Source organism: Tachyglossus aculeatus, chromosome 7, assembly GCF_015852505.1.
Source record: "Tachyglossus aculeatus isolate mTacAcu1 chromosome 7, mTacAcu1.pri, whole genome shotgun sequence".
NCBI lineage: Eukaryota > Metazoa > Chordata > Mammalia > Monotremata > Tachyglossidae > Tachyglossus > Tachyglossus aculeatus.
The window spans coordinates 33,595,247-33,622,385 of NC_052072.1; the positions used below are offsets into that span (position 1 = coordinate 33,595,247).

A 27,139-nucleotide genomic window follows, 5' to 3' on the forward strand; every position below is an offset into this window, starting at 1 on the left:
TGTATTTATTAAGCCCTGACTACATTGCGCAGCGCACCATGCTAAGCCTTGGGGAATATAATGCAACAGAGTTGATAAACTCATTCCCTGCCCACAATAAGTTCACAGTCTAGAGGGGGAGATAGTCATTACTATAAATAAATCAGTTGTAGAAATGTACAGAAGTGTTGTGTGGCTGAGGGTGGGGTGAAAATCAAGTCTGCTTTGCACGCAGTAAGCGCTCAATAAATATGATGGAATGAAAGCGTGGGGAAGCAGCGTGGCCTAGAGGTTAAAATTCAGAACTGGTATTCAGAGGACCTGGGTTCTAATCCTGGCTCCACTACGTCTCTGCTGGGTGACCTTGAGCAAGTCACTCAACATCTCTGTGCCCCAGTTACCGTAAAATGGGGATGAAGACTTTAAGGCCCATGTGGGACACGGATGCTAGCTTGTATTAGCTTGTATAAATAATAATAATAAATAATAATGGCATTTATTAAGCGCCTACTATGTGCAAAGCACTGTTCTAAGCGCTGGGGAGGTTACAAGGTGATCGGGTTGTCCCACGTGGGACTCACAGTCTTAATCCTCTTTTCACAGATGAGGGAACTGAGGCCCAGAGAAGTTAAGTGACTTGTCCAAAGTCACACAGCTAACTGGCAGAGCCGGGATTTGAACCCATAGCCTCTGACTCCAAAGCCCGGGCTCTTCCCACCGAGCCATGCTGCTTCTCTTATCTACCCCAGTGCTTAGTTCAGTGTCTGGCACATAGTAAGCGCCAAACGAATGCCATTAAAAAAGTGCCTAAAGAGTACAGATCCCAAGTGCATAGGCAAGAAGGAAGTGTGAGGTAATAGGGGAATCTCGAGCCCTGATCTCTCTCCTTCACTCTGGTCTTGTATTTCTTCCTGCCTTCAGGACATCTCTTCTTGGATGTCCCACCAACACCTCAAATTTAACACGTCCTAAACATAACTCTTTATCTTTCTACCAAACCCTGTCCTCCCCATGACTTTCCCATTCACTGTAGAAGCACCTCCATCCTCCCTGTCTCACAAGCCTCGGCATTATCCTCGACTCATTTCTGTCATTCAACCCATATATTCATTCCTGTCTCCAAATTCCGTCAGCTCATCCTCCACAACATCGCTAAAATATTTCCTTTCCTTTCCATCCAAACTGCAAACCTTGTTAATCCAGACACTTATCCCAACCCGCCTTGATTCCTGCATCTGCCTTCTTACTGACCTCCTTGCCTCTTGTTTCTCCTCACTCCAGTCTGTATTTCGCTCTGCTGCCTGGATCATTGTTCTACAAAACCACTCAGTTAATGTTTCCCCACTCCTCCAGAACCATGAGCGGTTGCCCACCCACCTCTGCATCAAACAAAAACTCTTCACCATTGGCATTAAGGCATTCCATCACTTTGCCCCCTCCTACCCTACCTCCCTGATTTCCCACTACAATCCAGCCCACTCACTTTGCTCCTCTATTGCCAACCTACTCACCATACCTCGATCTCAGCTATCTTGCCACCCACCTCTCGCCCATGTCTCACCTCTGGCCTGGAATGCCCTCCCTCTTCATATCCAGCAGATGATCACTCTCCACACTTTCAAACTCTTATTAAAAGCACATCACCTCCAAGAGGCCTTCCCTAAGCCCTCATTTCTTCTCCCACTCCTGAATCACCTTTGCACCCAGATTTGCACCTTTTATCCACTCCTCTCTCAGCCCCACGGCACTTATGTACATATCAATGATTTCTATTAACGTCTGTCTCCCTCTTCAGACTAAGCTTGTTGCAGGCAGCGAACGTGTCTACCAACTCTCTTCTATTATACTCTCCCAAGGGCTTAGTATAGTGCTCTGTGCACAGAAGTGCTCAATAAACATAACTGATTGACTGCGAAAGAGAGCTTAATCTGGGAAGGCTTCTTTGTAGATGTGATTTTAACAGGGCTTTAAAGGTGGACTGATGGTCTGTCATGTACGGAGGGGTGAGGGGAGTTCCAGGTCAACAGAAGGACATAATCTTCGTTTCCAGTCGCAAATGCCTTAGCCATTTCTGTAGCTAAAAGATATATTTTGATAATGACGGTTTTAAAAAGGCACACTTGCATTCTCATTCTTCGTTAGCAGAGGAACCTATCTATTTACTTATTCATTCATTCAGTCGTATTTATTGAGTGCTTACTGTGTGCAAGGCACTGTACTAGGCGCTTGGGAAGCACAAATCAGCAACATATAGAGACAGTCACTCGGTTTATTAGGGAATATTTTCCATTTAAAATTTAGTACGTTGCAAAAGAGATGAAGCCCCCTTCCTTTAGAGGTTTAATCCCGCTAGGTTGACTAGTTTATTGTTTTTGGATTTTTTTCTTAAAAAAAAAAAAGCCCTCCAAACTAGCAGCACGTTCGCAATGAGTGATTCGGCCACGTGTCTCGACCAACAGGATTTAAACAAACGCAGGGAAAACGGTGCAATCTCCCAGGTTACGCAGCCTTAGCTGCCCTGCCTTACATAATTATTTTAAACCGCCCCCTTTTTCTCCCTTCCCTTTTCATTCCTTCTTTCTGCTAGGAAAGGGCAGTGGGGATCAGAGTGGGCATTTTCCAAAGTGCCCTGGCGAAACACCCCCCACCTCTTTTGCCTGCAGTGCTGTTGATCCTCCTAATTTCAGCAACCGTCATCACTGCCTTTTTCCTGCCCCCTAAATCTCTATTTATAGGGCTGCTGATGTGGGCATCTGCTGCAGCAGGAGCAAGGGGGTGGGGGCAAGGGCATGTGCGTGCATTCCTGGGGTTGGGCGCTGCTGCAGGCCGAGTGGGAGCAATAAGCAGGAGCATGGAGCAGTCATTCAATCGTATTTATTAATAATAATAATAATAATGGCATTTGTTAAGCGCTTCCTATGTGCCAAGCACTATTCTAAGCGCTGGGGAGGGTTACAAGGTAATCAGGTTGCCCCATGTGGGGCTCACACTCTTTTACAGATGAGGTCACTGAGGCCCAGAGAAGTGAAGTGACTTGCCCACAGTCACACAGCAGGCAAGTGGTGGAGCCAGGATTAGAACCCATGACCTCTGGCTCCCAAACCCGTGCTCTCTCCACTGAGCCACGCTGCTTCTCTTTATTGAGTGCTTACTGGGTGCAGGAGCACTCCTGGGTCCTGCCGAGGCTCCTGAGCCTCCGTTTCTGAATAACACGCCTCTAAATGGCGTCTACGCTTTTTTTTTTACTGGACTTCTTAACCCATCTTGGAGTCTTTCTCTGTCTCTCTCTGTGTGTGTGTGTCTCTCTCTGTCTCTGTCTCTTGCCCTCCCCCAGCAATTGAGCAGGACTTTCCCAAGCCCAAAGCAAGTGTCCATCTACAAAAGTTTTCAGCGCTTAGAACAGTGCTTGGAGCATAATAATAATAATAATAATAATAATAATAATAATAATAATAATAATAATTTTGGTATTAAGCGCTTACTATGTACAAAGCACTGTTCTAAGCGCTGGGGAGGACACAAGGTGATCAGGTTCTCCCATGTAGGGCTTACTAGTTTTAATCTCCATTTTACAGATGAGGGAACTGAAGCTCAGAGAAGTCAAGTGACTTGCCCACGTTCACACAGCAGACATATGGCGGAGGGGAATTAGAACCCATGACCTCTGACTCCTAAACCCGGGCTCTTTCCACTGAGCCACGCTGCTTCTCATTTCTTTCATTCCAGAGAAGCAGCGTGGCTCAGTGGAAAGAGCACAGGCTTGGGAGACAGAGGTCATGAGTTCAAATTCCACCTCTGCCAATTGTCAGCTGTGTGACTTTGGGCAAGTCACTTAACATCTCTGTGCCGCAGTTACCTCACCCGTAATATGGGGATTAAGACTGTGAACCCCACGTGGGACAACCTGATCACCTTGTATCCTCCCCAGCGCTTAGAACAGTGCTCTGCACATAGTAAGCGCTTAAATGCCATCACTATTATTCTTCTAAATGAAAGCAAACTGCAAAGTAGGAAAAGGCGCTTAGACCACCCTTTGGGGGGTGGTCCTGTTTTAAAGCAAAATATGATTGTAACTGCATGAGGACACGGGCCGCATCTACTAGAGAAGCAGCGTGGCTCAGTGGAAAGAGCCCGGGCTTTGGAGTCAGAGGTCATGGGTTCTAATCCCGGCTCCACCACAAGTCTGCTGGGTGACCTTGGGCAAGTCACTTCACTTCTCTGAGCCTCATCTGTAAAAATGGGGAATAAGACTGTGAGCCCCACGTGGGACAACTTGATCACATTGTATCCCCCCCAGCGCTTAGAACAGTGCTTTGCACGTAGTAAGCGCTTAACAAATGCCATTATTATTATTATTACTAATTCCATTGAGCTCTCCCGGGCGGCGGGTGCGGTGATCTGCACAGGGTAAGCGCCCAAAAAATACTTATTAAAAAAAAAAAATCAGTCAGTAACAGATAATGCAGTATGGTACCTCTCCTGGAGATAGACCCAGACTATCCCCCAATTTCCCCACTCAATAATAGTCCCTTAGCAAGGAACTATTGAGCTGTGCACATAGTAAGCGCTCAATGAATAACCATTGATGTATCGAGACAAGGAGGCAAAGGAGAAAACTGCTGCCAACATAACACGGGAGGCATCTTTTTTTGGGTGCCCTACTTTGCCGGGATGGAGCCCTAAGGGGTGACAGATTGGATATGTCTCCATCGAGCTCACCTCCTCCAGGAGGCCTTCCCAGACTGAGTCCCTTCCTTCCTCTCCCCCTTGTCCCCCTCTCCACCCCCCCATCTTACCTCCTTCCCTTCCCCACAGCACCTGTATATATGTATATATGTTTGTACATATTTATTACTCTATTTATGTATTTATTTTACTTGTACATATCTATCCTATTTATTTTATTTTGTTAGTATGTTTGGTTTTGTTCTCTGTCTCCCCCTTTTAGACTGTGAGCCCACTGTTGGGTAGGGACTGTCTCTATATGTTGCCAATTTGTACTTCCCAAGCGCTTAGTACAGTGCTCTGCACATAGTAAGCGCTCAATAAATACGATTGATGATGATGATATGTGGGTTGAATGGCAGAGATGAGTCGAGGATAACACCAAGCGTGGCTCAGTGGTAAGAGCCCGGGCTTGGGAGTCAAAGGTCATGGGTTCAAATTCCGCCTCCCTCACTTGTCTGCTGTGTGACCTTGGGCAAGCCGCTTAACTTCTCTGTGCCTCAGTTCCCTCATCTGTAAAACGGGGACGAAGACTGTGAGCCCCACGTGGGACAACCTCATTACCTTGTAATGCTAATAATAATTATGGTCTTTGTTAAGCGCCTACTATGTGCCAAGCACCGTTCTAAGCGCTAGCAGATACAAGGTTGTCAGGTTGTCCCACGTGGGGTTCACAGTCCCACGGATGAGTTAACGGAGGCCCAGAGAAGTGAAGTGACTTGCCCAAAGTCACACAGCTGACCAAGGGGCAGAGTCAGCATTCGAACCCACAACCTCGGACTCCCCAGTTGCTTCTCCCCTCTCGGCATCCTAACAGGGCCAGGAGAGGTGGGCGGCTCTGCATGCAGCCCCTGGGACCCAACTCAGTGGATTTAGGGTAGAGCGGGGGGTGGAGGGCTCGCACGCTGCCCCGCACACTCGGCCCAGAGCCAACGCCACACCGAGGTGCTGCTGAATGAGCGCGGGGCGGGCCTGTTTGAACGCGGGGCGGTGCTGGTTTAGCGCGGGGGCGGGGTTGGCTGAGCGCGGGACGGTCCTGGCTGAGCGCAGGGCAGATCTGATTGAGCGCGGGGTGGATTTGGTTGAGCGCGGGGCGGTGCTGGCTGAGCGCGGGGCGGTCCTGGTTGAACGCGGGGCGGATCTGGTTTAGCGCGGGGCGGTGCTGGCTGAGCGCGGGGTGGTCCTGGTTTAGCGCGGGGCGGGCCTGACAGCAAAGGGCGGGCCTGGCTGAGCGTGGGGTGGTGCTGGTTGATAGCGGGGCGGCGCTGGCTGAGCGCGGGGAGGTCCTGGTTTAGCGCGGGGGCGGGCCTGGCTGAGCGCGGGGTGGTGCTGGTTTAGCGCGGGGCGGATCAGGTTGAGCGCGGGGCGGTGCTGGCTGAACGCAGGGTGGTGTTGGGTGAGCGCGGGATGGTCCTGGTTTAGCGCGGGGCGGGCCTGACGGTAAAGGGCTGTCCTGACTGTGCGCGGGGCAGGCCTGGTTGAGCGCGGGGCGGATCTGGTTTAGCGTGGGCTGTGCTGCCAGAGCGCAGGATGGTGCTGGCTGAGCGCGGGGCGGATCTGGTTTAGCGCGGGGCTGTGCTGGTTTAGCGCCGGGCGGTGCTGGCTGAGCGCGGGGCGGTCCTGGCTTAGCGCGGGGCGGTCCTGGCTTAGCGCGGGGTGGTGTTGGCTGAGCGCGGGGCGGATCTGGTTTAGCGCGGGGCTGTGCTGGCTGAGCGCGGCGTGGTCCTGGTTTAGCGCGAGGGCGGGCCTGGCTGAGCGCGGGGTGGCGCTGGTTTAGCGCGGGGCGGATCAGGTTGAGCGCGGGGCGGTGCTGGCGGAACGCAGGGCGGTGTTGGCTGAGCGCGGGATGGTCCTGGTTTAGCGCGGGGCGGGCCTGACAGCAAGGGGCTGTCCTGACTGTGCGCGGGGCGGGCCTGGTTGAGCGCGGGGCGGGCCTGGTTTAGCACGGGGCGGCGCTGGCTGAGCGCGGGGCGGATCTGGTTTAGCGCGGGCTGTGCTACCGGAGCGCAGGACCGTGCTGGCTGAGCGCGGGGCGGATCTGGTTTAGCGCGGGGCTGTGCTGGTTTAGCGCCGGTAGGTGCTGGCTGAGCGCGGGGCGGGCCTGGTTTAGCGCGGGGCCGTGCTGGCTGAGCACGGGGCGGGCCTGGTTTAGCGCGGGGCCGTGCTGGCTGAGCACGGGGCGGGCCTGGTTTAGCGCGGGCCCGTGCTGGCTGAGCACGGGGCGGGCCTGGTTTAGCGCGGGGCCGTGCTGGCTGAGCACGGGGCGGGCCTGGTTTAGCGCGGGCCCGTGCTGGCTGAGCTCGGGGCAGGCCTGGTTTAGCGCGGGGCCGTGCTGGCTGAGCGCGGGGCGGGCCTGGTTTAGCGCGGGCCGTGCTGGCTGAACGCGGGGTGGCGCTGGCTGAGCGCGGGGAGGTCCTGGTTTAGCGCGGGGGCGGATCTGGTTGAGCGCGGGGTGGCGCTGGCACAGTCCTTCTAGACTGTGAGCCCACTGTTGGGTAGGGACCGTCTCTCTAGGTTGCCAACTTCGACTTCCCAAGCGCTTAGTACAGTGCTCTGCACACAGTAAGTGCTCAATAAATATGATTGAATGAATGGTTGAGCGCGGGGTGGTGCTGGCTGAGCGCGGGGGCGGTCCTGGCTGATTGCGGGGTGGTGTCGACTGAGCGCGGGGTGGACCGGGTTCAGCACGGGGCGGGCCTCGTTTAGCGCGGGGTGGTGCTGGCTGAGCGCGGGGGCGGCCAGGGCTGATTGCGGGTGGCGCCGACTCAGCGCGGGGCGGGCCTCGTTTAGCGCGGGGCGGGCCTCGTTTAGCGCGGGGTGGTGCTTGAGCGCGGGGGCGGTCCGGGCTGATTGCGGGGTGGTGCCGACTGAGTGCGGGGCGGATTTGGTTTAGCGCGGGGTGGCGCTGGCTGAGCGCGGGGGCGGTCCTGGCTGATTGCGGGGCGGTCCTGGTTTAGCACGGGGCGGGCCTGGTTTAGCACGGGGTGGTCCTGGTTTAATGCAGGGTGGTGCTGGCTGAGCGCGGGGCGGGCCTCGTTTAGCGCGGGGTGGCGCTGACTGAGCGCGGGGGCGGTCCGGGCTGATTGCGGGGTGGTGCCGACTGAGCGCGGGGCGGGGTCCGGGCTGATTGCGGGGTGGTGCCGACTGAGCGCGGGGCGGGCCTGGTTTAGCGCGGGGTGGTCCTGGTTTTGCGCAGGGTGGCGCTGGCTGAGCGCGGGGTGGCGCCGACTGAGCGCGGGGCGGGCCTCGTTTAGCGCGGGGTGGCGCTGACTGAGCGCGGGGGCGGTCCTGGCTGATTGCGGGGTGGTGCCGACTGAGCGCGGGGCGGACCTGGTTTAGCGCGGGGCGGACTTGGTTTAGCACGGGGCGGGCCTCGTTTAGCGCGGGGTGGCGCTGGCTGAGCGCGGGGGCGGTCCGGGCTGATTGCGGGGTGGTGCCGATTGAGCGCGGGGCGGGCCTGGTTTAGCACGGGGCGGGCCTGGCTTAACGTGGGGCGGGCCTGGTTTAGCGCGGGGTGGTCCGGGTTTTGCGCAGGGTGGCGCTGGCTGAGCGCGGGGTGGCGCCGACTGAGCGCGAGGCGGGCCTGGTTTAGCGCGGGGCGGTCCTGGTTTAGCGCGGGGTGGTGCTGGGCGAGCGCGGGGGCGGTCCGGGCTCGTTGCGGGGCGGGCCTGACTGAGCGCGGGGCGGTGCTGGTTTAGCGCGGGGTGGCGCTGGCTGAGCGCGGGGGCGGTCCGGGCTGATTGCGGGGTGGTGTCGACTGAGCGCGGGGCGGGCCTCGTTTAGCGCGAGGTGGTGCTGGCCGAGCGCGGGGTGGCGCTGGCTGAGCGCGGGGGCGGTCCGGGCTGATTGCGGGGTGGTGCCGACTGAACGCGGGGCGGGCCTCGTTTAGCGCGAGGTGGTGCTGGCCGAGCGCGGGGGCGGTCCGGGCTGATTGCGGGGTGGCGCCGACTGAGCGCGGGGCGGTGCCGACTGAGCGCGGGGCGGGCCTCGTTTAGCGCGGGGCGGGCCTGACTGAGCGCGGGGCGGTGCTGACTTAGCACGGGGCGGGCCTGACTGAGCGCGGGGCGGTGCTGGTTTAGCGCGGGGTGGTGCTGACTTAGCACGGGGCGGGCCTGGTTTAGCGCGGGGTGGTGCTGGCCGAGCGCGGGGGCGGTCCGGGCTCATTGCGGGGCGGGCCTGACTGAGCGCGGGGCGGTGCTGGTTTAGCGCGGGGTGGCGCTGGCTGAGCGCGGGGGCGGTCCGGGCTCATTGCGGGGTGGTGTCGACTGAGCGCGGGGCGGACTTGGTTTAGCACGAGGCGGGCCTCGTTTAGCGCGGGGTGGTGCTGGCCGAGCGCGGGGGCGGTCCGGGCTGATTGCGGGGTGGCGCCGACCGAGCGCGGGGCGGGCCTGGTTTAGCGCGAGGTGGTGCTGGCCGAGCGCGGGGGCGGGCCTGGCTGATTGCGGGGTGGTGCCGACTGAGCGTGGGGCGGACTTGGTTTAGCGCGGGGCGGGCCTCGTTTAGCGCGGGGTGGTGCTGGCCGAGCGCGGGGGCGGTCCGGGCTGATTGCGGGGTGGCGCCGACCGAGCGCGGGGCGGGCCTCGTTTAGCGCGGGGCGGTGCTTCAGCGCGAGGGCGGTCCGGGCTGATTGCGGGGTGGCGCCGACTGAGCGCGGGGCGGGCCTGGTTTTGCGCAGGGTGGCGCTGGCTGAGCGCGGGGTGGCGCCGACTGAGCGCGGGGCGGTGCTGGTTTAGCGCGGGGTGGCGCTGGCCGATCGCGGGGCGGACCGGGTTTAGCGCGGGGGCGGCTTTGGGCTGAGCCCCGATCGGAATGTAGCCGGGGGGGGGGGGGGGGGGGGGGGGCGGCCGGGGGCTCCGTCACGTGCTGTGCCTGCCTGGAGCGAGGCGGCAGCCAGCCCGTCCTCCTCCTCCTTCTCCGCCGCCGCCGCTCCTCCTCCTTCTCCTGCTGCTGCTCCTGCCCCTTTCCCTGCCCCTGCCCCTGCCCCCGCGGGGCCGGGGGGCCTCATAAGCGCAGACGCCCGCCCGGCTCCCACCTCTCCGCCAGTCGGGCCGAAGGAGGCCGGGCGAGCGGTCGGCGGCTCCGCCAGCCTCTCCGGGGAAAGCCGCCCTCCCGCCGCCCTCCCGCCCGCCGCGGGCCGGGGGGCCGAGCCTGTGGGTGCCGGCCCCCTCGGGGGGCCATGGCGGGACTGAGCGGGCTCGGACCCCCCTGATCGCCCCGCGGCCTCCCCTTTCCCTCCCTCCCCGGGAATCTGCCGGATTCCAGAGGGAAACTCGGGAGAAGCGGAAGGAAAAAAAAAACGGGAGGTGGCGGGGGGGGGGGGGGGGGGGGGGGGGGCAGCGGGGACTCCTATCGCCGCCGCCTCCCTGTGCAGGAATCCCAGGAAAGATGAATCTTCGCTTCGCTGAGACGCGGCCGGGCACCGATCTGGGTCCCCGGGGCGCGGGGCGCCCATAAAGTCCGCACCGGGAGGGGCGGAGAGCTAGAGGTTCGGCTTGGTTTTCCGCAGCTCCCCACGCCGCCATCCCCTCCTTGTTGGCTCCCCGGATTGCCCGTCCCTGCCCAGCCTTGTGGGTCGGCGGCCGCATTGGCGTTAACGCGGCATCGGCAGCATTTGCACCCACGGCATCCGCCAAGGCGACGGGAGCAGCATGGCCAGCCCCCCGGAGGGTGACGGCTTCTTCTCCGACGTGCGGAAGGTGGGCTACCTGCGCAAACCCAAGAGCATGCACAGACGCTTCTTCGTGCTGCGGGCGGCCAGCGAGGCCGGAGGCCCGGCCCGGCTGGAGTACTACGAGAACGAGAAGAAGTGGCGGCACAAGGCCGGGGCCCCCAAGCGCTCCATCCCGCTGGAGAGCTGCTTCAACATCAACAAGCGGGCCGACTCCAAGAACAAGCACCTGGTGGCCCTGTACACCCGGGACGAGCACTTCGCCGTCGCGGCCGACAGCGAGACGGAGCAGGACAGTTGGTACCAGGCCCTGCTGCAGCTCCACAACCGGGCCAAAGGGCACCACCACCACCACCACCACCCTCCTCACCACGAGACGGCCTCCGCCGCCTTGGGAGGGGGCGTTGGCGGCGGCGGCGGCGGCGTCGGCGGGAGCCTGGAGGCCGGGGAGGACGGCGGCTACGGGGAGGTGGCCCCGGGACCGGCCTTCAAAGAGGTCTGGCAGGTGATCCTGAAGCCCAAGGGCCTGGGCCAGACCAAGAACCTGATCGGCATCTACCGGCTCTGCCTGACCAACAAGACCATCAGCTTCGTGAAGCTCAACTCGGAGGCGGCGGCCGTGGTCCTGCAGCTGATGAACATCCGGCGCTGCGGCCACTCGGAGAACTTCTTCTTCATCGAGGTGGGGCGCTCCGCCGTGACCGGCCCCGGCGAGTTCTGGATGCAGGTGGATGACTCGGTGGTGGCCCAGAACATGCACGAGACCATCCTGGAGGCCATGCGGGCCATGAGCGAAGAGTTCCGGCCCCGCAGCAAGAGCCAGTCGTCGTCCAACTGCTCCAACCCCATCTCGGTGCCCCTGCGCCGCCACCACCTCAGCAACCCCCCGCCCAGCCAGGTGGGGCTCAGCCGCCGCTCCCGCACCGAGAGCGTCACCGCCACGTCGCCCGCCGGCGGGGCCGGGGCCAGGCCCAACTCCTTCCGGGTCCGCGCCTCCAGCGACGGCGAGGGCACCATGTCGCGCCCGGCCTCGGTGGACGGCAGCCCCGTGAGCCCCAGCACCAACCGGACTCACTCGCACCGGCACCGGGGGAGCTCCCGCCTGCACCCGCCCCTCAACCACAGCCGCTCCATCCCCATGCCCTCGTCGCGCTGCTCGCCCTCGGCCACGAGCCCCGTCAGCCTGTCGTCCAGCAGCACCAGCGGCCACGGCTCCACCTCGGACTGCCTCTTCCCCCGGAGGTCCAGCGCCTCGGTGTCGGGCTCCCCCAGCGACGGGGGCTTCGTCTCCTCGGACGAGTACGGCTCCAGCCCCTGCGACTTCCGCAGCTCCTTCCGCAGCGTCACCCCGGATTCCCTCGGCCACACGCCCCCGGCCCGGGGGGAGGAGGAGCTGGGCAACTACATCTGCATGGGGGGCAAGGCCGCGCCCGGCCTGACGGCCCCCAACGGCCACTACGTCCTGCCCCGGGGGGGCGGCGGCCTCCGCTGCCCCTCCGGCCCGGGCCCGGCGCCGGGCCGGGCGGGCGACGAGGCCGCCGCCGGCGACTCGGAGAAGGGGTTCCGGAAGAGGACCCACTCGGCGGGCACGTCCCCGACCACCTGCCACCAGAAGACGCCCTCTCAGTCCTCCGTGGCTTCCATCGAGGAGTATACCGAGATGGTGCCCTCCTGCCCGGGGCCTGGACCGGGGGGCCGGCTGCCCTCTCACCGCCATTCGGCCTTCGTGCCCGCCCGTCCCTACCCCGAGGAGTGTCCGGAGGCGCACCCTCCCGCCGGAGGGTGCGGCGGCCACCACCGGCACCGGCCCAACCCCCCGGGGCCCCACACGGACGACGGGTATATGCCCATGTCCCCCGGGGTGGCCCCAGTGCCCGGTGGCCGCAGAGGGGGCGGGGACTATATGCCCATGAGCCCCAAGAGCGTGTCCGCCCCGCAGCAGATCATCAACCCCGGCCGGCGCCACGCCCAGCGGGTGGACCCCAATGGCTACATGATGATGTCCCCGAATGGCAGCTGTTCGCCCGACGGGGGCGGCGGGGCCGGCGGCGGCGGCGCCGGGGCCGGCGGCGGCTGTGGGAAGCTGTGGCTGAACGGGGGTGGAAACCATCATCACCACCACCACCATCACCGCCACCACCACCCGAAGGCCTCCGGAGAGAGCAGCGACGGGAAGCTGTTACCTGGCAGCGGCGACTACATCAACATGTCCCCGGCGGGGGACTCCACCGCCGGCAGCCCCTCGGACTGCTACTGCGGGCCCGGCGACCCGCCCCACAAGCCCGTCTACTCCTACTTCTCGTTGCCCCGCTCCTTCAAGCACACCCAGCGGCGGGGCGAGGCCGAGGACGCCGGCCACCATCACTTGCGCCTCTCGGTCAGCTCTGGCCGACTCCTCTACGCGGCAGCAGCTGAAGATTCCTCCTCGTCCACCAGCAGCGACAGCCTGGGAGGGGGCCAGGAGGGCGGCCACCCCCCCCAGGCGCCGCAGCAGCAGCAGCAGCAGCAGCCGCCTCGCAAAGTGGACACGGCCGTGCAGACCAGGGGCCGCCTGACCAGACCCACCCGACTGTCACTGGACGGGCCCAAGGCCAGCACGTTGCCCAGGGCGCGGGAGCAACAGCAGCCGCTGCTGCTTCCTCCGGAGCCCAAGAGCCCGGGGGAGTACGTGAATATCGAGTTTGTGGGCGACCCGCCCGGCTTCTCGCGGGGTCCCGCCGTCTCCCTCTGCTCCTCCGCCGTCCGGTGCCAGCCTCAGCTGCACCCCGCCCCCCGGGAGGAAGAGGCCAACTCCGAGGAATACATGAACATGGACCTGGGGCCTCACCGGCGGCCCACCTGCCCGGAAGGCCGCGCGGCTAAACCGGGCCGAGGGGGAACCCTACCGGCGGGGACGGGGACCGGAGGCGTCGGCCGGCCCGGCCGAGCGATGGCGGGCGGCCGGGATTACGTGACCATGCACGTGGGTGGGCCTTGCCCGGGCTGGGCGGAGACGCCCCCGGCCGTCCTGCTCAGCTACCCCGACGCGCGGGCGGGCCGCCCCGCGGAGACGTCGAGTCCCCCGCCTTCGACGGCCCAGGCCCCGTCTTCCTCCGCCGCCTCCCCTTCCTCGTCCTCCTCCCCCCAACACCGAGGCCAGGCGGAGCTGGCCGGGCACACGGCTCTGCTTGGCGGCCCCCAGGGGCCGGGGGCGATGAGCGCCTTCACCCGGGTGAGCCTCAGCCCGGGCCGCAACCAGAGCGCCAAGGTGATCCGGGCCGACCCGCAAGGGTGCCGGAGGAGGCACAGCTCGGAGACCTTCTCCTCCGCCTCGGGCGCCTCCCGGGGCAACGGCCTCGCCCTGGCCTACGCGGGGAGTGCCGGTGGCGGGGCCGCTGGGGCCGGCGGCGAGGACGTGAAACGCCACAGCTCTGCCTCCTTTGAAAACGTGTGGCTCAAGCCCGGGGAGCTGGGGGGCCCTCCCACCAGGAGGGAGCCACCCCAGCCCTGTGCCGGTGGAGGATTGGAGAACGGACTCAACTACATCGACCTGGACTTGGCCAAGGATTTTAATCACCGCCCCCAGGAGTGTCCCCCCGGGCTCCAGCCTCCTCCTCCTCGTCAGCCTTGCGGCAGTGGGAGCAGCCGCTCCAGTGAGGATTTAAGCGCCTACGCGAGCATCAGCTTCCAGAAGCCACCCGAGGACCTCCAGTAGCATTATGGAAAATTCAGCAGGTGAGTCTTCCCCACCGCCCCCCCATTGCCCCCGTCGGGGGAAGGCTGGGGTCCCGAGGCTGCTTTGAATCTTGCCACCTGCCTCACCCTACTCTTCTCCTCCGTCTGATGGCACTCTCTGTAGGTGGCAAGATGGTAGAGACTTCGTGGTTGCCCAGAGGACCAGAAATAGGCCAGACACCTAATAGCCATAGTGCAAACAGAAGCGCATTGGAAGGCAGCGGTGGGCATTTTCATTAAGGGGTCCTAGGGAAGGGATAACGACAGGGTGGGCCAAAGGAACTCTCTTGGCAGGGTCATCCTTGGGGACCGACATCACCGCTTGCACGGTGTTTCTTCACAAGGACTGGCTCACCGTCTCATTTACTTTTCTAAGATTTGTGCCCAATCGGGGGTGGACGAGGGGAAGACATCCGGAGAGCTAGTCTGGCCATTTCGCATGAGCGAAATCGAGTATTTTTTTTTAGGCGTCAACGAGGTTTGTGGAAAACAGAAAATGAAAACACAGCTTCCCTACCAAAATTCTCAAGATTTAATGAATTCATTAGATTTGTTATTGAGAATCCGTCGGACGTCCTAAATTGAAGCTATCTTGTTAAATTCTCCTAGTGACTTCTGTTGTATCAGCTTCCCCGTTCTATTACATTAAGCAAATAAAAGCCAAGTGCTGTAAAAGAGAGACATACTATTCGAGAAGGCCTTGAAAACAGTTCTGTAACGCAAGCCTAGGTATTTCCCAATTTAGAGTAAGTAATGGTTAATGAGATAGATGCTTGTTTTGGAATCCAGTAGGGCGATATTAATTTCGACAGAGACCCAACATCTCACAAGTATTGCTGTTTTTTCATACTTTAAGCTTCCGCATACAACTGGGACCCACGACTAGTGAAGAGTTAGGCGTGTGTCTGAATTGCACCAGTTTGTACTTTTTTTTTTTTGCCAATCTTCAGGCTAAGACCCTGAAATATCTCCTGGGGAGGCCCCTCTCCAGTTTACATAAATCCAGTTTTCGTACTTTTGCCCAGCGGTTACTTGAAAGAAAAGAATACCGTTCTGATAATAGGATGTCTTCTTTTGCCCCCGCCCCAACCCCCACCCCTCTCTTTTGTGCAGCTGGAGGCGACTCAACACATGGTTAGGGGGTTTGACTTCAGGAAGTTTTGCAACCGGGGTGGATTGGGTTGAAGCACCATTTGTAGAAGAAACATTGTTACTGTGGCCTGGGTTTCCCCCGTGTGAGTCTGCTGACCTGTGGATCATTGCTGTGAGCTGAGGAGAGAGATATTTTAGTAAATGTTTGTGTTGAGTAGGCCAAGTTTCTAACCTTCGGAAACACTTTGCACCGTTACCTTGTGCAGTACACTTTTGTTTGCTTCTTTTATCTACTGTTGGCTTTCCTCATGTTGAATTGGGATTCATGAAACGGTTGCCGTTTTCCCCCTGTACCTCTAATGATCCTGCTAATGGTAGACAAAGCAAATGTATTCATTTACATAGGCCACATCTTCATCTCGGTTAGTTTTAAGCAATTAACCCATCTGAATCTTTGTTTGTGAAAGTGAATGGCTTAGGCTGAAGTAGGTTCAGAGGCATTTAAAACGGAGAGCTCAAGCCACCTGCTCCATTACAACAAATACGTTTTGTTATTTAGTAGTGCCCTTCAATAAATGTTTGTTTGCTACAAAGAGGAAAAAAGCGAAAACAATTCAGGAGAGTTGGGTAAATGGGCGTAAGAGTCATTGGAAATGGTGTTTTTATGACTTCGGATCACAGCTAGAGCAAAAATTGTAAAATAAGGTGTGATTCAACCTTTTGAGCTACTAGTTTTTCTATTTTTTTGAGACAAGAAGTAAGCACATCTCTTATCAAGAGTTAGGGCAAAATTACCAGGGTTATTTAGTTCATCTCTTTGATCTCTTTTCATTATGATGATGACAGATGAGTGGTAGCTGTAGTAGAGGATGGAGTTAAAAAGCACAGAAGATATCCCACCTTTGTAAATAAAGAACACTTAAAATATCCTCAAGACTAGGGTGCACTGCTCTTTAAACCGAAAGACTGTCATCTGCTCAAATCTCCTAGTCTAGAAAAATACAGTAGAACTGAGGTTTTTGGAGCTAATTATATATCGACAATATCTATGGGGCAGACTAGTCAGAGCTAACTGAAAATTTTTCTAATGGTGATGTAGTAATTGCACTTTTATATAATAGTATTGTTTAATGATCGTGTGGAATCAACTAGTTGAGGAACAATGCTCTGAAAAGTGATTGCTTAAAAAAAAAGAACTAGGTTCCTACTTTCTGGCCAAGGCTCCTGCTCTGTGTTACGCAGCAGATGCAATGTTGTACATCAGTTATCTTCTTGAGGGCAGCTGAGTTCAAAACACTTACATTTTTAGAGGCTTTTTTATTGCCTTTTTAGCGTTACTTAATTCTATTGTTTCGTGACCTTAAATAGCTTGTATTCTTTAGAAAACCAGAATTTTTACATTTTGGGTTTTTTTTTAAGTATGTGTTTTCATGTTTAAAACAGCAACCTTTCAAACCATAGGAGCTTAAATAACTAAAGTTTGAAAGATGTAGGAACTCCGATCTAGAATGATTATTTGGAGGTGCAGAGGTATATGGGAAAAATCTTGGCCTGCTTGTGGGAAAGAGGATCTGACAGTTTTACCACTACTACAAGCCTGCTGGATTAATAATACTGCAATTTTGACTCAAACGATTCTATTGGAAAGAGTGAAGTGAACAACTTAGCGGGATAGTTAAAGGACACCCAATTTATTAGATTTGTATTGCATTCTCCTATGCAGTTTGGGAAAACGTTGTGATATGCTTTATAGGAAGGTGGTTAATCTGTTCTCTTTTGCCTCATTTGCTCCCCTCAAGTTATTTTTCAAAGCATTTTCTTCCCCTGACTTGGGTTTCCCTTTGTTCTTCTGTGACCCCCACCAGTGTTCAGTTTCCTTGCTGCATCCAATCTTATGTCTTGAAGGCCGTGTTGTTTCTCAGATGCCGATGGAAACATCATAGGGGAAAAATTCACTTGAAATGGCCCAATGTAACACAAAATTCCGCCCTGGAGTTCTGGCCAGGATAAGAGCCTCTCTGGTTTTCCAAATAACTTGTGGGTCATGGAATATGTCACCTATACATTCTTAGTCAAACACAATTTAGATCAGTCACTCAGTCTTAAAAATTCTGTAAACCAACTTTGGTGGTATTTTGATTTCGATCTTGCCTCAATCCTGTATTTCATACCCTTCCTGAAATAGAAGCTTTTATCTTCCTCTTTAAATATTGTCCATGAAATAAATGCTGTCCATGGTATTGACTTATTTAAAACTTGAAATATCACTGGGCATATAAATTATCTGCTATAGCAATTTTCCCGTGGTACGTAAAGCTCCTTCGAGACATCCCTAGAATGAAGATGGGTTACCATCTAGAAATTTAAATAACTGATTTATTTCAAAACTTTTTGGCAGAGAAGTGTTTGAAGGGGGTGGTTGTCTGGTAATTACTGGCCTCTCAGCATCCCTTTTCTTTGCCCCTGGAGTTCAGGCCGGTTCTGAGACACCAACTCAAGATTGTTTTTTTGGTAGACGTGCAGATAGGGGATTTCAACATTGTCCCGTTAGTCTATAAGCTCCTTGAGGGCAGTGGTCAGGTCTACCAACTGTCTTGTACTCTCCCAAGTACAGTGCTCTGCACAAAGGAAGCATTCAACAAGTATGATGGATGTATGGAAGTCACTTAACCTCTCTGGGTCTCTGTTTCTAGTAAAATGGGGGTAAAGTAGATTGTGAGTCCCATGTGGGGCAGGGAATGTATCTGATAATTTCATATCTAATCCAGTGCCCAACACATAGTAAGCACTTAATAAATGCCACCATCATCATCATCATTGATTCATTGTCGTATTTATTGAGCACTTACTGTGTGCAGAGCACTGTACTAAGCGCTTGGGAAGTAAGTACAAGTTGGCAACATATAAAGACGGTCCCTACCCAACAGTGGGCTCACAGTCTAGAAGGGGGAGACAGACAACAAAACAAAACATGTAGACAGGGGTCAAACTCATCTTTTGCGGTCACCCTGACTTGCTCCCTTTATTCATTCCCTGTCCCCAGGCATTTATGTCCATACCCTGTCATTTATTTGTTTATATTCATGTTTGTCTCCCCCTCTAGACTGTAAGTTCAGGGAATGTGGCTGTTATACTGTACTCTCCCAAGTGCGTAGTAAAGTGTTCTGCACACAGTGAGTTCTCAATAAATATGACTGACTGCCCTTCATCTTTCAGGTGGACGTAATTGTAACTTTTGGTTTTAATGGGGATCTGTTAAGCACTTACTATGCTCCAGACACCATCAACATCATCATCATCATCCTCATCAATGATATTTTTTGAGCTCTTTCCGTGTGCAGGGGACTGTATTAAAGTGCTTGGGAGTGTACAATAAGCACTTAGTACAGTGCTCTGCACACAGTAAGCGCTCAATAAATATGATTGAATGAATACAATACAACAGTTTGCAGCCACATTCTTTGCCCACATAGAGCTTCAGTCTATTCTTAGGCCTCTTGTCTACTATTACACAATGGTCTAGTCTTGTCCTGTTGAGTCGTCTCCGACCTATAACCACTCTGTGGACACATCCCTCCCAGTACGCCCTACCTCCATCTGCAGTCGTTCTGGTAGTGTGTCCATAGAGTTTTCTTGGTCAAAGTACAGAAGTGGTTTACCATTGCTTTCTTCCGCGCAGTAAATTTGAGTCTCTGTCCTCGACTCTCTCTCCTGCTGCCACTGCTCAGCACAGGTGAGTTTTGACTTGTAGCATATTACCTTACCTGCTAGCCACTGCCCAAGCTAGGAATGGAATGGATATGCCTCTGCTTGACTCTTCCCTGCCATAGCTGAGACCAGTAGAGTGCTGGAAACTCTCCAGGTTTGAACCTGAGAGAGGCATGGTTTAGTAGCGGTGGTATTTAAGTCCTTACTACGTGCCAAGCACTAAGGTTCGAGGTTTTTCTGCTGGTCCCCTTGGCCCCAAGATGCTCTGAAGAAGCCACAGAGTTGTTACCTATTTGGAGATATGAGTCTAATTTGACCAGAGTGGTATAAGACTTAGCCAGGCTCCCCGAGGGCTCTTCTAGCTACTGTCTGGATCTGACATTTTGGGGCAGCCATCAGGACCCCAAAGTGTGGATTCATATTCCTATTTCAGAAGTTTGGGCTGCCCAGAGCAAACCTTGGCTCCAGGGTATAGTTTGGAATGCCCGAAGAATAAGTGTGTGGGCACATGGTATTAGCTATAGGCTGTTAATGATCTCGTTAAATTAATAAAAATGCTGGTTTAAAGGTGACTATTTTCCATTAAGCATCCTAATCTGCCACAGATAAAGTCAAAGCACTGTTCATGACTTCCAGGAAAGATCCTGCTTAACTAATAGTGCATCTTAATCAATTTATCATAAAACTTTGGACAGTCACATATTCATAAGAGGGAAAAGGAAAGATGCAGAAAGATGAAATATTCGATTTAGTGTGGTGAGAGAGGGTAAAGTGGAGAACCCTGCAGTTACACCTTTAATTTGTTTTGAAACCTCGTTTTAGTTTTCCATTGGGGTATGTGAAAAATTTCAACGTTTTGCAACTTTAGCTGAATTTTGAATTTAAAAGCTTTGACTAGGTTGTTTACTATTTGGGCTTTCTGATCAATTTGCATTGAACTTTATATTGCTATTCCCATTTTCTCCTTTTAAGACTGGAGTTCCACCTTGCAGGTTTCATAAATCATTAAAATAGTTCATTGACTTTTTCATTCAGTGCTCTATTGACTTATCCCTTTTCAACCCTTCACTCATTGTGGTAGTGATCCAGACAAATTTCTCAGTCACGTAAAATGTAAATGTTAACTTTTCAGAAGAAATTAATTCTTCACAATTCAAGTCATCTTACCTCTTTCTTTGCAGAAAGTATTAGATGAGTCTTCAGGGGGCCAACATGTTTTAAAATGGTACATTTTTAGAGGAATAGTCCAATTTTAACCTAAAAAACCCAAGGGTGAGCCTCAAGCTAATTAGTTACCTTGTATTTTCTGTGATTGAGCCAATAAAGGCAAAAGCAATATTTTAGAGCCACGAACTGGTATTCAATAGCTCCAGTAATTACAATAAACTGGAGTTATGAAATTTCATGATGACCATAACTTATAAATGAGGGAACTAGTTTGATATAGATCATCTCAGATTCATATGTAAGGAATTTTGACAGAACTGTGAGGGAAAAGCTTCCTTAAAGAGTTCGTTTTCCCTCCAACTGGGGCTCAGGAAAGCTGTCTTTAGGAGGGTGCTTTAGGTGTAGGGAGCAAGATTAGAATTTACAGCTACTGGGTTTTCGTGATGCTCCTTGGGTCCTGACCGTAGTGATAACCCATTCCTCTTCTTTCTCTAATGGTTATCCAATTCTCTATGCTTTAAGCAGAAATCTCCTAATCATTGGCATGAAAGCACTGTCAGCTGTTTTCTTCCTACTTATCCATTCTCTTCTCCCACTACAACTCAGCCTACAGTCTTCACTCTGCTCAAGCTAACCTACTCACTGTGCCTCTTCTGCTTTCCCAAGCCCTTCCCCCTGCCTGGGATTCCCTCAACAGACCACTCTTCTCCCCATCTTCAAACCCTTCCGAGACCACATTTCCAGGAAGCTTTCCCAGATTGATTTCTAATCTCCTTACCTTATATCTCCTTAACTGACTTGTGTACTCGTAACCACCATATTACTACTTAAGCACTTACTCCTTCATATCTCCTTTTCCCTCTTCTTCCCATCTGTAAATTATTTTAATTACTCTCTCCCCAGATGGATTATACATTCTGCTAATTCCATTGTATTGCTCACAGTAGGTACTCAATAAATACTTTTACTTGATTGGAGGTTTCAGCAGAATGGCTGAGGCCATTTTGAAAATCTGAGGATTGTGAAATCTGATCCCACCCCCCCCTTTTTTTTAATGGTATTTGTTAAGCACCATCCCTGTCCCACAAGGGGCTCACAGTCTTAGTAGGAGGGAGAACAGCTATTTAATCCTCAGTTGATGTTGAGGAAACGGAGGCACAGGGAAGTGACTTGTCCAAAGTAATACAGAAAACGATTGGCAGGGCCGGGATTAGAACCCAGATCCTCTGACTCCCAAGCCTGTGCTCTTTCCATTGTGCCTTGTGCTGCTTCCCCTTTCCAAAGGGCTGGGAGAGGGCCCCACCCCATGATTGGGCAAGGAGCAGGAACGTGGGATGCCCCAGTTCTGGGTTTGAGGAGGGAGCTTGGGAGCAGATGGGGAGAAGAGGTTTCTTTTCCTGGTGATACTATCAGCACCTGAATGGAGGAAATTATCCCAATTTCTCAACAAAAGGGAAAGTGAGGGGAAACTCCCCAAGGAAAATAGACTACATTTCCAGTTATAAACTGGAAATTTAATGGGGACAATTGGGCTCAATAGACAAATTTTATTTTATGAATACATTTTCAGGAACATTTTTTCCAAATAGGGAGAGTTTTACCACAATTTTCATTTCCAACCCTGATTCAGGTGGTCAAGATGAAATCACTGGTCCTAGTTGACAAACAATATTTTAGCCAGCTGCCAGAGTCCAGGCATGCTGGTGACAGGAGGAAGTAAAGAGTAGATGACTTTCACCTTCTTTGGAGAGCGGCAAGGGGGTGGGGGAGTGCTTTTGGACCAATAAGGAGGCAGGCACTAGGAAACAATTCCAAACTAAACTTGGCTATCCTGTTCTAGCACTCTCCAATATCCCAGTGACCTGCTCCTCTCCAAATTGGCAAACTCTACTCCCTCCTAATCTTCCCTGACTTCTTGGCTGCCTTTGACACGCTAGTCTAGGTGAATAGGTACTTAGAGAACCTGCATGGCATAGTGGATAGAACATGGGCTTGGGAGTCAGAAGGTCATGGGATCGAATCCTGCTCTGCCATTTTTCTGCTGTGTGACCTTGCACGAGTCACTTAACCTCTTTGTGCCTCAGTTACCTCATCTGTAAAATGGCGATTGAGACTGTGAGCCCCTTGTGGGATAGGGACTGTGTCCAACCTGATTTGCTTATATCCATCTCAACATTTAGTACGGTGTCTGGCACACAGTAAGTGCTTAACAAATACCATAATTATTCATTATTATTATTACTATTATTATTATTATTAGACTACGCCCTTCTCCTGGAAATACCACCTAATCTGTTTTTCTGACACAGTCCTCTCTTGATTCTCTCCCTGCTTCTCTGGCTACTCCTCTTTCACCAGCCCTTTTTCTGCTTCCCACTCTCCAAATTTGGATATCCCTCATCTCAGTTTTCCACAGTCTAATCTGTGGACTTTCCTCAAGGCTCGCTTGTAGGGTCCCTTCTGTTCTTAATCTACTGTCACTACCTTGCCGAGCTCATTGACTCTCACAAGTTAACTCTCACCTCTACAAGGATGACTCCCGAATTTACCTCACTAGCCCGAACCTCTCTCCTTCGGCAATACCATGTCTATTCCTGCCTCCATGACATCGAGAAGCAGTGTGGCTCAAAGGGAAGAGCATAGGTTTGGGAGTCAGAGGTCATGGGTTCTAATCCTGCTCCGCCACTTCTCACCTATGTGACTTTGGGCAAGTCACTTAATTTCTCTGTGCCTGAGTTCTGTCATCTATAAAATGGGGATTAACACTGTGAGCCCCACATGGGACAACCTGGTTTACCTTGAATCCCCCCCAGCGCTTAGAACGGTGCTTGGCACATAGTAAGCACTTAATAAATACCATCATTATTATTTTTACAAGGGTGTCCCATTGGCAACTCAGGTCAACTCTCATCTTCTTTCATTTATTCACCCAGTCATGTTTATTGAGCATGTTGCAGTAAAATCATTTCTTAAATTACATATTTTATTGAGTGTCAGGTTTTTCCCAGTTCCCCCCTTTTCAGTCTGAAAAGATAATATACTCCCCAGGAATACTGGGAGGGTTGATTAGATGATATATGTAAAAAAAATTCTTGTGAGGAAAGTGTTTGTGAATATAGCCTCGCTTAAGAGGCTACTCTAGAATCTGCTCACCCCACTTTCAAAGAAAAATATGATTTTTTCAAACTGGTGATTAATTAAATCTTCTTTGAATTAAGGAAAGTATAATTAAACCCACGTAAATAACAGGACATTGACTTGCTTTTAGAAAACGTTTTCAGTCTTTAAGTTTATAGAGATTGCAATCCTTTACCAACTCTCTACTCCTGATTTCTCCTAAAGCAGAGAATAGAATCTTACCTTTTTAATGTTCTATATTGTGGGTCATTGCACTAAACATTGAGCTATAGTGATTTCAGTCTTCCATGACTGCAAACTGTTTTCTTCCTATTTTGTAAGATCTTAATCAGAATTTTCAAAGGGAAAGGAAGTCACAGCGTCTCCAGGACACGCAGGTGAATACGTTGTTATGATCTGCTTATTGATAGGGTGGATAATGATCCCAGAGTAATCTTAATTGTAGCAGGTCAAGGAAACTTTAATAGGCTCTGTTTTCTTTTGTTTTAGTAACTGAAAGATAACTCAGTGTGCAACTCTCTGATCCTCCTTGGCGTATCTGGGTCAAACACTTCAAACAGCACCATTAGAGGTTTAATCTTGAGTAGATGGTAGGTGTGCTATTTTTGTAATTCACAGCTCATGTGGAGAAGTGATCAAAGAGGTGACATTATCGTTATTTTTATTTTAACATTTATTAAGAAGGCACAGTATGTTAGGTACTGTAACAGAAGGTTGTTTCTACCCTGTAAGAGTTTATAAGTACAGCCTGAAGGAGACAATGTAGAAAAAAAAGACAGATATTCAAATTCAGCAGAATCATTCCGTGAGCAGTGTCTGAATTCCTGGGACAGCTAGGATATCTTGACTATCCTGGCCTTACCAGGCAGCAGGGAGGGCATGAGCATGACGTTAGTAGCGGGAGACATGAGAATGAGACACAGTGAGCAAGTTAACTGGAGGGAATGTGTCTACCAACTCTGCTATAGTGTATCCTCCAAAGTGCTTAGTACAGTGCTCTACATGTAGTAAGCACTCAATAAATTCCATTGACTGACTTTGAGTAATGAAGAATTTGAGCTAGGCCATAGTAGGAGAAGCAAGCGGATAAATTGGAGGGAGAGAGCTCTATGAAGGCCTTGAAACCAATGGTATGTGGTTCCTGCTCAATATGGAAAGGAATGAGCCAACCAGTTGAGGTTTTTGAGGCATGGGGAGGTGTTTGCAAAATGACATTCTAGAAAAATGTTCCAAGTAGCAGAGAGAAGTATGGAGGTTGAAAAAAGAGAGGGGCTTGAGAAATGGGGAGGATGGTGGTTTTTGCAACAGTGACTGGGAAATTTGATTCAGTCGTATTTATTGAGCACTTACTGTATGCTGATCACTGTACTCAGCGCTCAGGAGAGTACAATGAAACAACAGGCACATTCCCTGCCCACAGTGAGCTTGCAGTATGGAGAAAATTGAAGTGGAGCAGAATGGCATAATGGATAGAGCACGGGCCTGGGAGTTAGAAGGTCATGGTTCTAATCTTGCCCCTCCACTCATCTGCTTTGTGGCTTTGGGCAAATCGCTTCACTTCTCTGGGCCTCAGTGACCTCATCTGTAAAATGGGGATTGAGACTGTGAGCTCCACATGGGATGGGGGACCTTGATCAACCGGATTTGCTTGTATCCACCCCAGCTGTTAGTACAGTGCTTGGCACATAGTAAGTGCTTAATAAATATCACTATTATTATTATTATGTAGAGGAGTGGATCTGGGAGGGAAGATTAGATCAGTTTTGGACCTTTTGAGCTGGGGACACGAGCGGGACATTCCTGGAGGCAGGTGGAAATACAAGATTTCAGAGCAGGAGAAAGATCAGAGCTAGCAAGGTAGATTTGTGAGTCATCCACATAGGAGAGCTACTTGAAGCAGTGGGAGCAGATGAGTTCCCCAGGGATTTGGGTGTAAATTGAAGTGAAAACTGGACTCAAAACAGAGCTTTGAGGGACACCCAAAGTTAAACAGGGTGGTAGAGGAACAGCCAGCCAAACACTTAGATGGATCTGCCAGAGTAGTGGGGAATTAGGGGAGATCTGGCAGAAAAATCTGGGAGAATAACAATAATCATCATCATTGTGGTATTTGTTAAGGGTGTACTATGTGCCAAACACAGTACTAAGTGCTGAGGTAGATACAGTATATGGGGCCAGGGGAAGAGAGTATTCCGTAGTGTTGAAGACAGCCTAGAGGTCAAGAACTAGAACAGTGTAGAATCTGATTTATTAAGAAGTAGGTTACTGGTGACCTTGGACAGTGTGGTGAAGGGAGATAAACATTGGATTGTAGAGGGTCTCAGGGGAGTTGGAGAAGAGGAAGTGGAGCAACTAGTGGCTATAACCCATTTGAGGAATTTGGACAGAAATGGGAGGAAGGAGTTAGGATGATAGCTAGCTGGATGATGAGTGGTGTCCAGAGAAAATTTTTATAGCCTCTTCCCTGTTTAGCTTGTTGATGTGCTCACATAGTCTTTAGGCAAGCCCCAGGGGTTGCTAGGGAACTGGGGAGAGGACATTTGAGTGGTTAGAGTCCATTCCATATTTAGTGATTTTTCACTTTTATTTCCTGTCCTTTACTAAGGAGTCTTAATGGGAGCATATATAAGGTGCTAGAAAGAGGAAATCTTGAGGGTTTTTTTTTTAATTTAGGTATAAAGATTAGTACTGTTTTTTTTTTTTCATTTTTGTGTTTCTTGAGCCTTATCTGAAGTCAAAATCTGAAGTACATTCTGCAAAGGGTGTTTTCTTAAGTTTGGGGATTGTGGAGGAGGATTTTGCGGATGGTTTTTTATATTTAGGAGAAAAAAAATAGCAACCCCACGAACTCTGGTTTCTGCATTTGATTTGAACAGGAAGACTAGCTTCCTTTGAGGTATTCACTGGTATTGCCAAGATCCGCCCTTTCCTCTCCATCCAAACTGCTACCCTGCTCATTCAAGCTCTCATCCTATCCCGTCTGGACTACTGCACTAGCCTTCTCTCTGATCTCCCATCCTCGTGTCTCTCTCCACTTCAATCCATACTTCATGCTGCTGCCCGGATTATCTTTGTCCAGAAACGCTCTGGACATATTACTCCCCTCCTCAAAAACCTCCAATGGCTACCGATCAATCTGCGCATCAAGCAGAAACTCCTCACCCTGGGCTTCAAGGCTCTCCATCACCTCGCCCCCTCCTACCTCACCTCCCTTCTCTCCTTCTACTGCCCAGCCCGCACCCTCCGCTCCTCCACCACTAATCTCCTCACTGCACCTCGCTCTCGCCTGTCCCGCCATCGACCCCCGGCCCACGTCATCCCCCGGGCCTGGAATGCCCTCCCTCTGCCCATCCGCCAAGCTAGCTCTCTTCCTCCCTTCAAGGCCCTGCTGAGAGCTCACCTCCTCCAGGAGGCCTTCCCAGACTGAGCCCCTTCTTTCCTCTCCCCTCGTCCCCCTCTCCATCCCCCCGTCTTACCTCCTTCCCTTCCCCACAGCACCTGTATATATGTATATATGGTTGTACATATTTATTACTCTATTTATTTATTTATTTATTTATTTTACTTGTACATTTCTATCCTACTTATTTTATTTTGTTGGTATGTTTGGTTCTGTTCTCTGTCTCCCCCTTTTAGACTGTGAGCCCACTGTTGGGTAGGGACTGTCTCTATGTGATGCCAATTTGTACTTCCCAAGCGCTTAGTACAGTGCTCTGCACATAGTAAGCGCTCAATAAATACGATTGATTGATTGATTGATTGATTGGTATTCTAGCCTATTTTTTGGTAAAAAGTTTGCTAGCATATAGTAGTCCCTCTGTATTAACTAAAAAACCCACTTTTTGAGATAACGTTTGCCAAGAGACCTGCATGGGAAGAATTTTGTCCCACATATAAGGTTTCATTTCTGACATTATTCCACATAAAAGTTGAAAATTAAACTTAGCT

At 52.7% G+C, this 27,139-nt stretch overlaps 2 protein-coding genes across 2 annotated transcripts in view; one reads left to right on the top strand and one right to left on the bottom strand.

Annotated features, from left to right (window-relative positions):
* Positions 1 to 1,946: 1,946 nt before the first annotated feature.
* On the bottom strand, positions 1,947 to 10,289 carry LOC119930455 (basic proline-rich protein-like). Its single transcript, XM_038748783.1, has 13 exons — positions 10,125 to 10,289; positions 9,737 to 9,973; positions 9,268 to 9,497; positions 8,886 to 9,092; positions 8,489 to 8,799; positions 8,193 to 8,376; positions 7,637 to 8,034; positions 7,365 to 7,571; positions 6,705 to 7,119; positions 6,144 to 6,617; positions 5,476 to 5,990; positions 2,628 to 2,798; positions 1,947 to 2,056 (listed from the first exon to the last, which is right to left on the bottom strand). Exons 1-13 carry the CDS (start codon positions 10,287 to 10,289, stop codon positions 1,947 to 1,949), a joined length of 3,624 nt encoding a protein of 1,207 aa, XP_038604711.1.
* The window catches only part of IRS1 (insulin receptor substrate 1), a 93,884-nt gene continuing 76,793 nt past the window's right edge, over positions 10,049 to 27,139 (top strand). The window contains exon 1 of the mRNA XM_038749000.1: positions 10,049 to 14,086. Within this exon, the coding sequence (XP_038604928.1) occupies positions 10,353 to 14,066 (3,714 nt within the window). The 5' untranslated portion in view covers positions 10,049 to 10,352 and the 3' untranslated portion in view covers positions 14,067 to 14,086. The remainder of the gene's footprint in view (positions 14,087 to 27,139) is intronic.